This window comes from Sciurus carolinensis, unplaced genomic scaffold (genome assembly GCF_902686445.1).
Source record: "Sciurus carolinensis unplaced genomic scaffold, mSciCar1.2, whole genome shotgun sequence".
NCBI lineage: Eukaryota > Metazoa > Chordata > Mammalia > Rodentia > Sciuridae > Sciurus > Sciurus carolinensis.
In genome coordinates this window covers 78,651-94,482 of record NW_025920128.1, presented here as the reverse complement: position 1 = coordinate 94,482, position 15,832 = coordinate 78,651, and the positions used below count along the sequence as shown (strand labels likewise).

Genomic DNA, 15,832 nt, shown 5'->3' with positions numbered 1-15,832 from the left:
CTTCACGGACCTACCAATAAGGGGCTGGAGCATCTCATCATGGGTCACGGTGGGCGCACACACACCTCCACCAGCCTCCCGACAGAGTGGGCGGGCGGGCACACACCTCCAGGGGGCTCCCAACAGAGTGGGCAGGCATGCACACCCCTCCACGGGGCTCCCCACAGAGTGGGTGCACACACACCTCCTCGGGCCTCCAAAGCAGGTGGGTGCACACACACCTCCATGGGGCTCACGACAGAGCCTGTCAAAGTTGTTGCTCTTGCACAACCCTGCCTGGCCAAGGGGCTCTTCAGTGCAGAGGCTGCTGGGCAGCTCAATGGGCCTCCCCACCAAGGGCCAGCAGCACCCATGAACTCATTATGACAGCCCCAAGCCCTCCAGATGTAGCCAATGTAGCAAACATTGACACTACATGTGACCTACTTGAAAATTAATATCCATATCGCACAAATTGATTGCTTTACCTTTACAAAAAATTCTGGCATATGAAAGTTAAGTTGTTCCCAATTTGCTACATTATCCCTGGGATTTTCTGGTCCACTGACCAAGGAATAAAAAATAGCAGTTTCTCTCCTGAGTGAATTTTATAACAAGGACCGAAAACACCCTCCATAACCTTGCGCAGTGAATGTGCTTTGGTGGGTCGTGGTAAACATCACACAAACAATGGCTCACAGAGGAGGAATTTATTTCTCGCTCCTGTGAAGTGCACGCGGAGGCCTGGGAAGAGCGCGGCCATCTCATCTCTTCGGGCGACTCCTTCTGTCTGGTCAGTCACCTTCTCTGACGAGAGCTCCTAGGGCCACCCTGGTGTCTCGGGACTCAAGCACCGAGGCACAGCCACGGGGACACGCGTGTCATCTGACCTGGAAGCAGCTGCAGGCTCCTCCCACAGGGAGCCACGGTGAGCCCTAGGGAGCAGAAGGGGCTTTCGGCAGCACACAGAGCCAGGCTGCGCCCTGCCGAGCAGCAGCCGGGTGAGTTTTCTGGTGGCTGCTCAGGTGCGACTTGCGACGGAAGGCTTTCCCACACCTCGCACACTCGTAGGGCCTCTCCCCCGTGTGTGTTCTCTGGTGCACGTGGAGGTAGGACTTCATGCGGAAAGCCTTCCCACACTGGGCACACGCGTGGGGCTTCTCCCCGGTGTGAATCCGCAGGTGTTTGGTGAGATCCAGCTTGTGGAAGTAGGCTTTCCCACACTGGGCGCACGCGTGGGGCTTCTCCCCACTGTGCATGCTCTGGTGCCTCCGGAGGTGCGTCTTCTGGGAGAAGGCCTTCCCACACTCGCTGCATCCGAAGGGCTTCTCCCCCGTGTGCGTCCTGCGGTGCATGGCGAGCCCCGACTGGAGGAAGAAGGCCTTCCCGCACTGGTCACAGGCGTGGGGCCTCTGCTCCGTGTGGGTCCTCTGGTGCAGAGTGAGGCCTGCCTTCTGACAGAAGGCCTTCCCGCACTGCAGACACCGGTAGGGCTTCTCTCCCGTGTGGGTCCTCTGGTGGACGGCCAGAGCCGACCTTCGGCAGAAGGCCTTCCCGCACTGGGCACAGGCGTGGGGCCTCTCTTCCGAGTGAGTCCTCTGGTGCAGGCTGAGCACCGACTTCTGGCAGAAGGCTCTCCGGCACACCGGGCACTCGTAGGGCTTCTCCCCCGTGTGGATCCTGCGATGGATGACCAGCGCCGACTTCCTGCGGAAGGCCTTCCCGCACTCGCAGCACTCGTAGGGCCTCTCCCCAGTGTGGATTCGCTGGTGCGTGACGAGCGCAGACCTGTGGCAGAAGGCCTTGCCGCAGCCGGCGCACGGGTAGGGCCTCTCCCCACTGTGTGTCCTCTGGTGGTCTCTGAGGACAGACCTGAGGAAGAAGGCCTTGCCGCACCGGCCGCACTCGTAGGGCTTCTCTCCCGAGTGCGTCTTCTGATGGCTGCTGAGGGCGGACGCTCTGGAGTAGGTCCTGCCGCACAGACCACAGGCGAAGCTCTTCCTCCCGACCGGGGCAGACGCAGCGCCGTGCCCACGCTCCCTCTCGAGGGACGGGAGTGCTGCCTCTGTGCTGAGGGCGCCCCCTCGTCCCCCACCTCCCAGATGCGGCGGCCCAGCCTGGTGGCGCTGGCTGAGCAGCTCTCCGTGGGCACCGGGCCCTCCAGGGAAAGGCAGGCCTGGGCACACTCCCAGCTCCTGAGGTCTCCTTACCCAGGAGCTCCCATGATCCACCACCCGCTTTGAGACAGAGTTTGAGCTCGAGTGAGACGGCCTTCCTGATTCAAGTCTCTCCCTAGCTGACGTGCTGCTGTGGAGGACACCCTGCCACAAGTGTCCACCACGATTTTCTTGGCTGTTCTCAACGACATCATCAACTACCAGCACATCTGAAATGACAAAATAAGCAAAGAAGTAAAAGAGTGCTCATGTGAAGGTAAAGAAGCTTCTCCCTATCACAGCGGCAGAAGGTTTTTATGGGGGTCGGTTAATAAGTACTGGCTTTATAAATGTATGTTTTTTCTTTCTGACAATGAAATGTTACATTAATTGATTTTCTGATGTTAAAGTGCTTTTCGTTCATTTTTCTTCTTCTTTATATTGTGAAGAAATATTTGGTAAAAATATGTCCTTAGTGGCTGATTGCAGTTTCCAACTAAGTGCTAACCATTGGCATTTTATTTTGGCCATTTATTCTTCCTTTTATGAAGGGTGAGCATCTAAGGCTGGCATTTACAGTAGTTTCTGTTTTGAAGATTGGAAAGGCTATGGACTGGCTCCCTGCAAGGGCAGGAAGGTCAGCTATCTGGAAGGAATACGGCTTAGGGACAGAAACTGTATTCATTCAGTTTTCACAAGTCCCTGGGAAGTGGATAGAGGCACTTAAGGAATTTCAAATTAAAAGAAAAACCTCCTCTTCCCCATGTTGAACCAGGACAACTTCCTGTAAACTCCTAATTGAACCCAGTCCAGGCCTAAGCAGCTGTAGCCCGGAGCTGGACAACCCTCCTGGCCAGAAAGTTCTGGCTCTGCACCACTCTGGGGCCAGCAGCCCTGGCACTCCACTTCCCAGGTGCAGCCCATGGCCCTGCCTGGAAAGGCTCTGCTCCGTGTTGTACTGTACTGGTGTTCCAGCCATCTCCTAGCGTCACAGCGAACAGAACCCCCTGTACGTTTCTCATTCCCTGTTATTTTAGAATGATTTCCACAAATGGAAGGCAGAAATGCTGAACTTAAGATCCATGCCCCGCAAAATCTTGAGAACTTCAACTGGGTCACTCAGCCCTGGGACCCAGAACCTCTTGGTTCTCCTCCAAGTCCTGGACCTCCCTGATCATGCTCCTACGCTGGGTCTTCCTCAGCTTCCCGATTTCCAACGTTGTGGAACATAAGGCTCACTCCTGGACTCTTCTCATTTTCTTATGAACTACAAAGATGACCTACTCAATAAAGATGACTTTTAATAACAGCTTTAAACCACTGATTTCTAAATCTATATCTCCAAGTCATTCCACTGTTGAATCTGGATTTCACATTCACCTATAGACTCTATGTCAACATTGGAAAAGAGGTAACTCAAGCTGCAGCTTTACAGGAGTAGACTAACGATCCCCTAACCCTGCCTTCTCTGCTCCCCTCCTTCCTGAATCATCACAAGGCATTTTTCTCCTTCGCTGATTAAATATGCCTTGGGGTTCTAATCCAACTACTTAAAATATCATTCTCATTTCCCTCTCATCAGACTGCAAACTACAGGAAAAAAGGCATTATTTTGAGCACTGTGGTATTAAGCACACGCAGAGAATTACCAAAGGTTCAACTCTGCTCCACTAAGATGTGTGACACAGTAAACACAGACATTCACCAACACAGAGGGAAGTCTGTAGTCTGGAGAACCCAGGGCGACTGAGACCACCGAGCAGGTGGCTCCGGCACGAGGGGCACGAGTCAGGGCCTCCCAGGAGCCGAGGTGCACTCAGGCAAAGTGTGTGGGTTCCGGGCGACTGCCCACCTCTGCCCACCTCTGCCCTGCTTGCTCCTCCTGGCCCCCCATGCCCAGCACACCTACTGACCTGAAAGACACTGGTCCGGGACTTCTCTGACCAGCCATGGCTCTGTTCCTTGTTCCAACTTGAAAATCACCTCAGGTCTGGTCATGAAAAGCCCTGTTAATAAGAAATAATGCAGGATTTTGCCCACGTGCTAACTCAGGTCCCTTGGAGACCGCCGAGCCCAGCCCTGGCGGCTGGCAATGGAGGGCCCACAGGCACCTTTAGCTAGAGGGAAAACACCTCGTTCAAGGACGAGTTCAACCCTAGCAGCACAGATGTCACATGCACCACCAAGGAAGGAAGTGCTGCTAGTAAGATTACCAGGGCGTTTCACTCACCCAACGACACCAGGCTGCTGTAGGTCTCCAGCATCACGTCCCTGTAGAGGGTCCTCTGAGCATCATCCAGGTCCTGCCACTCCTCCCAGGTGAAGTCCACAGACACGTCCTCGAAGGACACCATCCCCTGTAAGGGAACATGTCTCCTCAGCCCAAGCCCTCCACCTGGGCACAAAAACAAGAATCTGGGCATTAACTCCTGTGTGTGTGTGTGTGTGTGTGTGTGTGTGCGCGCGCGCGCGCGTGCGCCATTCACCCAGGTATATCTCACGTAAGATGCAGTCTGCTTTGCACTTCACATGGGGGATAAAGGAAAACCACAGAAAACAATTCTGCCACTGTAATCCTTAAATCACTGAAAAGACTCAGAGTTTACCTTATACACCTCCAGCCCTCCTTGTTGGTAGAAAGAACCATGACTAAAATCCTGCTGCTCCAAGGGCCATGCGACTGTCATGAAGACACAGTGCAAACACCAGGGAAAAGGTGCCCACACACTAATCTGGACCCAAGTTTTGCACATCGCAGCGCGCTACAGGAGACAGGAGTGGCCCTGTTGGGCACTGTGACGCTGCACGCCACTGGAAGAGGAGAGGCGCTCTGCTCTCCAGGTCACGAAGCCCCCACTCCAGGCCAGCCGCAGCAGCACACAACACAGGGCTCAGGCACACACACCAGCACGACGTGCACTCGGGGGAATGCCCGGCTTCCGCTGTGGGACAGGCCAGAGCACTCTTCTTCCCAACATACTGGTGCCAGGAAGCCACTTAGGCAGAGCCCCACCTGGTGTGGCAGCTTCGGCACTGAAGCTTCAGTTACCTGGGCGGAAGGAAACGCCCAGCCCCAGCCCACACTAGCCTTCCCCAGGGGAGGGGAGAAACACCCACTCTGGCCATCTTGACCCACCAAGGGGAAGAAAACACAATAACAACAGGAAACACTGTGAAACCTGCCTCCGAAGGCTGAGGCTCAACAGAAGAACTACCACGGAACTCAGGGCCACATCCCCTGAGAGCTGAAGCTCGGATCTTCCCGACACTTGCACACTGAAGCTTAATCCAATCCATCAGAACAAAAAGGGGTGGCTTGGAACATGGCTGGTCGTGTGCGGAGGAGCTCGGGGGGGGACTAGCCCAGGTGAACATGGGAGAAAGAAGCTAAGGGGGCTGTTCCACCCCTCCCACCATGTGAGGACACAGAGCAGGCCCCACTTACAAGGGATGGACCTCACCAGACAAACGAGAGCAACGCATTTCTGCTGCTTACACATCACCCAGTCTAAGGTATTGTGCTATAGCAGCTGAAATGAACTAAGACAGCTTCCAGCACGCGGATGCTTTCCACTACCAAATGCACACTTAAAGCAGTTCATTTTACCCAGCACACTACGTCTGCCTATGAAAAGGAAATCACACTGTAGAACAAACATGAAACTACAATGTCAAGTGAAAGAGCAGGCATCAGAGCAGACATGGCCACGACGTCGGTGTTACCAACAAGCAACGTTAAAACCGGGAGAGATGCAAAGAGCTTTCATGGCTAAAACAGCATTCAAGAAAGTAAACAGCCAGCCAGGAATACTGGGGCATGCCTGTAATCCCTGTGACTCGGGAGGCTAAGGCAGGAGCATCAAAAGTTCCAAGCCAGCCTCTACAACTTAGAAAGACCCTGTCTCTAAATTAAAAACAAACAAACAAACAAAAATGGGCTGGGGTTGTGGCTCAGTGGTTCACTCCCTAGCAACAAAAATTTAAAAATTAAAAACAAAAATTCTGAATAAAGCCAGCAAGAAGAAAAATCTGCCTACAGAGGAACAAAGATGAAAATGACACCCAACCTCTCCATAAGTCATATAAACAAGAGGGGTCTGGAGAAGTCTCACTAGCCCTCTGCTCAAAGACAGAATCTGAGAGAATTTGCTGTCTTGCAAAAAATGTTAAAATTAATTCTTTAAAGAGAAGGAAAGACTGCTACTGTTTTTAATTCTTTTTATTGGTTCTAATTGGCTGTACATGACAGTAGAATGCATTTGTACACTTCGATAGATCACACGCAAATGGAGTCGTCTCATTTTTCTGACTGCACATATTGTAAGATCACAGCAATCAGGCAGCCAAACATGGACGCGTTGTTCTTTCTTGTTCTGAACACAGGGTTTGCACGTGACGACGTACACAGCCGTGTACCTACGCATGCCACACAGACGTGGGCACACCCCCTCTCGTGGGTGAGGTAAAGGAGGAGCAGGCAGGCGACAGAACGTGGAAGGACAGTCTGGACGGCTGGTGACCCGAGCGAGGGAGCGATCCCCACAGGTTTGTGCACAGGTAAGCTCTCAGCAGGGTACCAAGCAAGCAGGCAACTGTTCCAGGCCATCCAGCTGGTGCCAGACAGCCACCTGATGTTCATGGGCACCCTGGGCGTGGTCACCTTGGAGGGGAGCTTCCTGGGCGCTCACGCCCCTGGCCACCGGGGCAGCTGTTCAGGTGGGACAGGGTTAGAAGCCACGTGAAGGGCGGCTGGCCTGCACATGGCATGAAGAAGTGGAGGTGACGTCAGAGCAAGCAGGCCCTGCAGGAGTTCCTTGTGCCCCTCGGCAGCGCCAGCACTGTTTTTCTCCACCTCTTGCCTGTTTTTGGTACCAGGGACTGAACTCAAGGGTACGTAACCACTAAGTCAAATGCAAGCCCTTTTTGTTTTATTTAGAGACAGGGTCTCACTAAGTTACTCAGGGCCGTGCTAAGTTGCAGAGACTGGCCTTGAACTTGCAATTCTCCTGCCTCAGCCTCCCTGGCTCTGGGATCACAGGTGTGCACCACCATGTCCAGCTCCACCTCTTGTTTTTAAACGTTAGGTAGGAGTTCGGGGCACCAAGACGGCAGACACGGGGTGAGAGAGGAGCTGCTGGAGGAGAAGGCAAGGACAGAGTCTTGGCCCTGTTTACAATAAGTCCCATCACCAGGACAACTCCCGCCAGAGTCAAATCTGAAATCACCAATGGGGGCAAAGCAGGCAGTATTCTAATTGGGTTTCCTAAAGTTACCAATGCGGGGAAGGCAGTTGGAAATATTCTAATCCTGTATCGTAAGGTAACCATGGGAGCAAATGGGGTAAGGTCGTCAATCAGGTCCATGCAGGGAAGAGAAGGCTGCACAGCTCAGGACCCGAGACCCTCGCTCCAGACCCTGAGGCCTTGATCCTCTCCCGCTCCCACCCCACTCTGCTCTAACTGACGGGGCGCTATCTTCAGCTTCAAGCAATCTGTACTTTTCCTGCTACTTCTCTCTTGCTCAATTCTTTGTTCTGGACACCAAGGACCTGGACCAACTGGCTCCTGACGATGACAGACATGTCATTCCCATGCTGGATGGGAATTCTCAATGGGTTTGCGCTCTCTCCTTTATAACAAGTTTTAGGGTGGTTTTTAGGCAGAATGGATAAACAGAACAGAGTCTGGAAGCCAGAAATGGGGTGCTACAGTCATGAAAAGCCACAGCACATGGTACATGCTGTAAGGCCAGAGGCCAGGCCTCGAGTCCATTCACGCATGAATCTGGAAGGGCATCCAGACTACTGCACAAGACCTGAAGGGAAGACAGAAAGTGTCACTGGACACAGATGGAGCACTCTGGGCTACAGACTGGAGGCCGGTCAGCAGTACGAGGTCCACCATAACAGAACAACTCACAGTGAGGCCATCGCCTCAGGGCTCCACCTTGGAGATTTTTGGGAATGTGAAACAGCTAACTGGTCTCCTCTGCCTTTAACACAAAAGGTAAAGCCAGGCACGCGGCACAGCCTGTAATCCCAGAGACGTGGGAGGCCAAGGCAGGAGGATCACAGGTTCAAATTCAGCCTCAGTAACTTAGCAAGACCCTGTCTCAAAATAAAAAATAAAATGATCTGGGGATGTGTCTCTGTGGTCAAGCACCCCTAATGTCAATCCCCAATACCGAAAAGAGAAAGAGAGCAAGCGAGGCCTAGACAAATAGGATCTAGAAAAAAACAAAACAACAAAGATGAGAGAAATGAATTAGTAAGCAGGGATGTTCAATTTCCACACAGAATCTGGAAGAAATATGGAGGATCCAACAGTCGGCAGGTTTGAAATAAAACTATTTCTATTCCTAGTTTTTCTTACTTTTTATAAGTTAAAAATGGCTTTATAGCCAGACCAAAAATATTTCCAGCACTCTAAGGTCTTAGGGCTGGATGCAGAGTAGGCCTGGTAAGAAGCGGGTCTTCCAGGCTGTTGTCCCCTAGTGCCCAGGAGAGAAGCGACCGCAGAGAAGAGTGGCTCTGGTCTAATGCGTGCTGGGACCATGGAAGCTCACTGCACTTAAACAACTTCTTATACCTGATGTCCAGAGTCGGAAAAAGCTGAAAAGGAGGCTGCTGGATTCCTGACTGTACCCAGAACATGGCTGAAGAAGGATGTTCAACTAAGAACCCAGGTATTTCAGAAAGGGGCAGTGAGGGAGAATGGCAGAGCCAGGAGAGCGAGCAGTTCTCAGGAGGAGGACTGGACTCCACAGAGAGAATCCAAGCAGGCGACCAGCGGCCTCTCCATGCTGGTGCAGGGCCTGCCACTAGGCTCAGCCCACCCTCAGTATGGGTGCGTGTGTGGGAGAGAGGGCTGTCACCAAGAGGCAGCTCAGCCTTCATCAGCACCATGACACAAGAAGGTTCTGAGGCCAGATGCAATGACACACACCTGCAATCCAGGGGCATGCGAGGCTGAGGCAGGAGGATCCCAAGTTCAAACGCCAGCAGCTCAGTGAGACCCTGAGAAACTCAGTGAGACCCTGCCTCAAAATAAAAAATAAAACACAAAAAGGGCTGGGCATGTATCTCAGTGATTGAGCAGCCCTAGGCTCAATGCCTGCTACTCCCCACCCCCCAGAAAGGTTTTGAGGCTCTGGAAAAGGGCAAAACATACCTCACATGAGAGAGAAAGGGAGGGGAAACACCAGTGTGGTCAGAGGGAAAACCAGCACATTAGCAACTGGTGCAGTCCTACGACTCTCTTCGAAAGGCAGACTCTAAAGGCCCTCTCCTGAAGTGGGTGGACACAGGGATGGGCCTGCGCAGGCCTGGGTCAGGGAAGCCATTCTGAGACTTCTGAGGAAAGACCCCAAGAAGGCTCGGGGCTTCCACCGGGGTCTCCTGGCCACCTGCTCTAAGAAGCAGGCAAATCTGACTGTCCTGGACTGCCAGGCTGAGCAGGTCCAAGCCGCCAGAGAAGCTGACAGCTCCGGGTCTCCACCCACCAGAGTCCTTCCAACTGAGCAACAGGCACCAAAAGGCAGCCCACCTAACTGCCCAGTCCAAGTTCCTGACCCACCGATCAGGACACGCAGGAAGTCTGTAAATGTGTAGTTCCATGTTACTCAGCAGACAACCTGAAGACCAAAACTTCATTAGAGACCACAGATGGTACCCTCCTTTGAAACACAGGATGCAAGTTCAATGTGAATCAACAAACCAGGTTTCACAATTCATGTTAGATATGAAGCTATGATTATGAGTTTAAAATGTTCAGTTAAGTGGATTTTAACTTTCTTCCTTAAGCAACTACTAACTACAAGTATATTTCATAGTTACAACTGATATGCATTCATTTTTCCAAGTCACTTTATTATTATTGTTATTAATGTTATTATTATTGTTATTTGGTACTGGGGATTGAACTCAGGGGCACTCGACCACTGAGCCACATCTGGACAGCTGCCAGTGTGGTCTACAGGCTGAGGAAGAGGTTCAGGCTGGTTTCTTCAAGGAACAAGAGTACTGCATGGGTGCAGTGGAGCACACCTGCGATCCCAGAGGCTTGGGTGGCTGAGGCAGGAGGACTGTGGGTTCAAAGCAGCTTCAGCACTTAGCAAGGCCCTATATAAATCAGTGAAATCCTGTTTCTAAATAAAAAAGAAAAAAAAAAAGGGGGGGTGCTTGGGATGTGGCTCAGTGGCTAAGCGCCCCTAGGTTCAACTCCAGTACCACAAAAAAAGAAAGAAAGAAACAGAAATAGGAGTGCTAAACCACAGAGGGCAGAATCCAAGAGACAGACTGGACAAAGGGGCGACGGGTAGGATACCTGAATGAGCTACATAAGAAGGTGGTAAACAGTACATACACACAGGAAATGTTACTTGGTCATAAAGAAAAATGAAATTGCTCCATTTGCCAGTAAATGGATGGAACTGGAGGCTACCATGCCAAGTGAAATAAGTCAATCCTAAAAAACCAAAGGCCTAACATTCTCTCTGATAGGCGGATGCTGACTCACAATGGTGGGTTCGAGTGAAGGTTTACTAGATTGAATTGGACTTAGCATTCCTATGTTCCTATGACCAGTGGAACTCCACATCATGTACAACCACAAGAATGGAAAGTTGTACTCCAGGTATGTATGATATGTCAAAATGCATCCTACTGTCATTTATAACTAAAAAAATTTTTAAAAAAGTAAAAGAAATCAAGAAGGAGAAGAAATCATCAATGAGGCCACAACAGAATCTAAGAAGTTCCAAGAGAAAATTGTGGACACTTGAGAACAGTCATTACATTTTACTGTGTAGGTTACTGGTGAGTTTCTGAGGAACCTAACTGACACCACACTGAGTGGACTAATGTGCAGACGAGGTGTGTCTGCTCAACAGTACAACCGTCCACGAGTGAGTGTGGTGCAAGGTCACACACACAGACCCACCAGGAGCATGAAACACGACCTTCCACAAGTGCGGTACAACTGCACGCACAGACGCACTGAAAGGTACCTACAGACGGTTGCTTACAGACCTTGGTCGACTCAGCCCTACTGACATCCCGACTTCATCTATGAACCAAGTACACTTTTCCAAAGTGTGGGGGCTGTGCTGCGAGGAACTCCAGGAAAACTCATTAAGCAAGCATACAGCAGTGAGGAATCCACAAGATGGTGACCCATGAGAGCGGACAGGTTCTTTTCTCAGTTTCCTCCAATGCTGTGAGAAATGTGTCTGCCTTCTGTCACAACATCAGAAAGGTCAGGGACATACTGCTCCGCAACTCAGATGAGCCTTAGGTCACCTGCACATTACTAGGTGCCAACTTTATCCATGAACATTAACTTCAAACTGAGTTTTACTTAGTTCTACTTTTCCATTTTAAATCGCAGACCTATGAAACCTGCGAAACATAATGTAAAATCAAGTGAGGAATGGATAAAAAGCAACTCACTGGAGTCTCACTCATTTTTTGGTGCTCCTGGAAATACTGGAAGCAGGTGGAAAAGGTGAATGGAGTGAAGTCATGAGGGAACTGGGCATGGGGCTTGGTCCTAGATTCTCCTGTTCAAAGTTCCCCAACACATTAGCTGGAAAAGACCAAAAAGAAAGATTTTTTAAAAGCTGCACTGTGGAAGAACTTAGTCCTTTAGACTTCATCAAGGCCCCACAAAGGCCCCCTGAAAACACATCTACAACTCCATTATTGGTAGTAAGGTCATGTGACCACATAAAATGTTAGAGATTAAAAAATACAGGGATATACTTAAGGGTAGGTATTTTAAGGCAATGTACTTTGATGTCACAAAATTATTTCAAAAATAAGGAAATGCCTATTTTGACTTAACTGTGGCAAAATGGATAATGCCAGCTCAAGAGTGACCCTGGGCAAGTCACACCTCCTCAGATTGAATTCTTAGAACCTTTCAGAAGGGCGCAGTGGCCGGCACCTGTGATCCCAGAGGCTTGGGAGGCTGGGGCGCTAAGAAACTGAAACACTGTCTCTAAATAAATGTGGCTCAGTGGTTGAGTGACCCTAAGTCCAACCCCTAGCTCCAAAACAGCAACAAAACCTTCCATATAAGGTAGAAGCACCTTGGTAAACCCTGAATTACCAGGAAGAACCATCAGGACAGGAGTTACCAACAGATTTCCAGATGCCAGATTTGGTGATAAAACAAGTCTCAGAGCTAAGACACTGGAAGCAATTTGGGATCAATGAAGAAATGGAATGTTCAAAGAGCACTGGGGAGAGTCTCTCAGGTATGCAGGCATTTCTCCACCTGAGACCACACCTCCAGGCCCCTCCAATAAAGGACATTTCCAAGGCTCCTGCCTCCCCTTCGAAGTCTGACACCCCTTTACTGAAAGTGGGTCCCAAACGTCTAGAATGCCCTGCTTTGTGACAGTTTCTGGGTGAGCATGCATGAGCACGCCTGCTGCACTCCTGCTGTTGGGCCGCAAAGCTAGAGTCCAGCTGGCAGCTCCCTGGTGCTTCTGCCTGTTCTGAAGACTAGAGACAATTCAGGCCAGAGGAGCGCTCTTCTGGGGGCACTTTCCTTCAGACTTTGTAAGGCTTACTTTACTCCCCAAATTGGGGTACCACCATCACCTAGTACCCCAATCTCCCTTGAGAACTTGGCTGTTCCTGGAAACTGGTCTGGTATAAACACTAAACTCAACCTGGGAGTGGCAGTTTTCAAACTGAAGGTGGAAGCCCCCCTCCCTGAATTAGGAACCTCCTGTAGAGTGACAGCTGAGGGTATAGCGGCTCCCCACCCTCACAGGTGCCAAAGGAAAGGGAGGAGGGGGAGAGGGATGCCGGCCCCATCCTGACAGGGTCACCAATCTGCACGTGCGCACTTCCTGCCTTTTGACTGGCTTGCTGCCTCCTCTCCTTCAACAGTTGTTAAGTTTCAGGAACTGGGAAGACAGAACCTTTGAAACAACTAGGTTTCTCCCATCTTCCTCCAAAGCTGGCTCTGAATAAGGCCAAATTCCTACCAACTTGACCTGGAACAGTTCCGGTGCAGCGAGTCCTGGCCTCCGTGGGAGAGCCCGCCGCGGCAGTGGGAAGGGACCAGAGCCCCACTGCTTTACTGACAGCACTGCCACACAGGGAGGACGGCCGCAGGCTGCTCCCGGAGTCTGGCTCCGCGAGCTCCTTACCAGCTCACCGCCGAGGGGGCGAACCGAGCAAACGCAGGCCAGGGAGAGGGAGCGGGGGCGCCCCGGTCAGAGCAGGCGGGCGGCCTCGGGGTGCTCGGGTCACCGGCCGCCGCGGAGCTGGGCGCGACCCCGGGGTCCCCGCCGAGGTGCTGGGCGCGACCCCCGGGTCCCCACCGAGGTGTTGCGCGCGACCCCGGGGGTCCCCGCACCGGGGCTGGGCGCGGACCCCGGGGGTCTCCGCCGAGGTGCTGGGCGTGACCCCAGGGTCTCCGCACCGGAGCTGGGCGCGATCCCGGGGTCCCCGCACCGGAGCTGGGCGCTACCCCCGGGTCCCCGCACCGGAGCTGGGCGAGACCCCCGGGTCCCCGCACCGGAGCTGGGCGCGATCCCGGGGTCCCCGCCGAGGTGCTGGGCACTACCCCCGGGTCCCCGCACCGGAGCTGGGCGCGACCCCCGGGTCCCCGCACCGGAGCTGGGCGCGACCCCGGCTTCCCCGGAGCTCACACGCCCGGCCTCACACAGCGCCCCACCCGCGACCCCCGCGGCGCCGCACGCCAGGCCCCGCCGCCCGAGGGCCAGCCCGCTCCCGCCGCCGTCCGCGCCGCAGGGCCCAGCAGCCGGCCCGGCCGTCCACTCACCCGGCCCTCGGACTCCCGCTCCACCACCTCCCACGACCAGGGGCGCCTGGAGGGAGGCGGGGTCCGCAGCAAGATGGCGCGAGGGGCGGGGCGGCGCGTGCGCAGAGGAGCCGGAAGCGCGGCGGCCGCGCGGGACACGGCGGTCCAGACGCGGCGCCTCCCGCAAGGCCGGGCGGGCGGGCGAGGGGCGGGCCGACTGCCGGCGCGCGCTGCGGGGTGGCGGAGCCTGGCCGCCCTGGGCACGTGACCGCAGGCCCCGCCCCCGCGTCAGGGCGTGGGCGGGGCTGCGCCGCGGGGCGGGGGGCGGCGGGTGGTCTGGGCAGCTCATTAGTTCAGTTGAAGCTGTCGTAGGCGGGCGTCCTAGAGCGTGAGAAGTCTGTTTGATTTTGATTTGTTAAGTAACAGAAAATCAATGCTAATTTCCTTCCAAAGTATTAAAAAAGTCTCGTCGCCCACTGATCTGATAGGAGCATCACCTGGGTCGTATTACTCAGCGGGGGAGCTCTAGATCACAGAGGGCACGGTGGCGGGGCCACGGGTAGGCACGCACTTGATTCTTGTGCTGGTTCACACTCCAGTAAGTATTTGCGCGGACTCCTGGGTTCCAGCCACCCATGCATAGGATCACGTCCTTACTAATTTGGGGTTCTTTTATATTGGGGAATGAGGTTCAGGACACCGAGATCTGGGAACAACTTTATTAGTAGCACCAGGGCCCAGAGGGATTATTCCCAAATCTAAGCCCTGAGCACAGCAGGCCTTCACTTTTATACATAAACAATTTGGGGCCATATCAAGGCAAGGGAGTTGGTTCAGTTCTATTGGAGGGTGCATTTTACATTCCTTATATGGGTTCAAGTTTGTCAACAGCCTAGGAGCTCATACAGGTTAGGGACTTTTACTTCACTAAGCCTAAACGGGGAGTGGGACTGCTTCTGTTCCAGTTACTTTGTTTCCTGCTTCTGCCCCTCCGGTTATCTTGTTACAGGTACCTCCCTTGCGCCAGTGGTTGAATGTCAGTACAGGAGCTGCATTGTGCACTGGAGGCTGTGGAAAATGAAAATGGCAAGCCCCCAAACTGACCTGGAGGACTAAGGCAAATACTGAACCTCTCCCAGTAAATCCTTTTCCAGTAACCGTGGGCACTGAGGGGAAAAGGCAAATATCCATCCTTCCCAACAATGGGCTCTGAAGGGAAGAGGAGACACTGAACTTCCACCCTTCTCCATTGTCCAGGAGTCCAGGGAGGAGAGGGTGAGCAATGAACTTTGGGTAACAATGGATCACAGAGAAAGAAGAATCAGACTTTGCCCAAACGCACGCACTCTGCTCAATGATTAGTGGCTCATGTCATAAGCTGGGAAACACAGAGCCCTTCTATAACTGTGGCCATTCTCTACCAGAAAGTGAGCACCTCCAGGCCTGACTGACTGTGACTTCCGTCCCAGTCACCTGTGCTCTCATGGTGGGGCTGGAACCTTTCTGGCTGCTTTTGCTCACATGCACAGGGCTGTCTTAGAGCTCCTGCTGATGGGGCACAGATGTGAGCAAGGGGAGCCTGAGGCCAGGGAGATAATTCTGGCCAACTGTGCTGACCCCCACATGCTGTCCTTTTTAAAAAGCAATTCGCCTGAAGCCCTGCCTGGCTCAAGTCCACAGGGTATGTCACATTCCTCAGCAAACTACCTGTAATCTGCAGGAGAAATGCAGGCCTGATATTTCAGTAAGAACCCCAATCACCCTGAATCGGGTGGTTGAAGTCTTTTGCATACCTTAACACAGACCTGTTCCCAGACATCAGGGAGATAAGGATAATTCCCCCAACCATAAAATCTGTAATTACAGGATGCATTTAGAACCAGTCAGCATGGGCCAAAGTGACCTAGAGTCCACATG

General features: G+C 52.8%; 1 protein-coding gene across 1 annotated transcript; it reads right to left on the bottom strand.

The window, feature by feature from the left end:
- Positions 1–779: 779 nt before the first annotated feature.
- On the bottom strand, positions 780–13,999 carry LOC124974013 (zinc finger protein 717-like). Its single transcript, XM_047537593.1, has 4 exons — positions 13,937–13,999; positions 4,366–4,492; positions 4,049–4,141; positions 780–2,365 (listed from the first exon to the last, which is right to left on the bottom strand). The coding sequence occupies exons 2-4, from the start codon at positions 4,487–4,489 to the stop codon at positions 915–917; spliced, it is 1,668 nt and encodes a 555-aa protein (XP_047393549.1). The 5' UTR covers positions 4,490–4,492; positions 13,937–13,999; the 3' UTR covers positions 780–914.
- Positions 14,000–15,832: the final 1,833 nt, after the last annotated feature.

Coding starts and splice junctions, on each gene's coding strand:
- LOC124974013 (XM_047537593.1), bottom strand. CDS start 4,489: ATGGTGTCCTTCGAGGACGTGTCTGTGGACTTCACCTGGGAGGAGTGG. Junction 4,142..4,365: donor CAGCAGCCTGGTGTCGTTGG/GTGAGTGAAACG, acceptor TCTTATTAACAG/GGCTTTTCATGACCAGACCT. Junction 2,366..4,048: donor CCCGGACCAGTGTCTTTCAG/GTCAGTAGGTGT, acceptor TTGTCATTTCAG/ATGTGCTGGTAGTTGATGAT.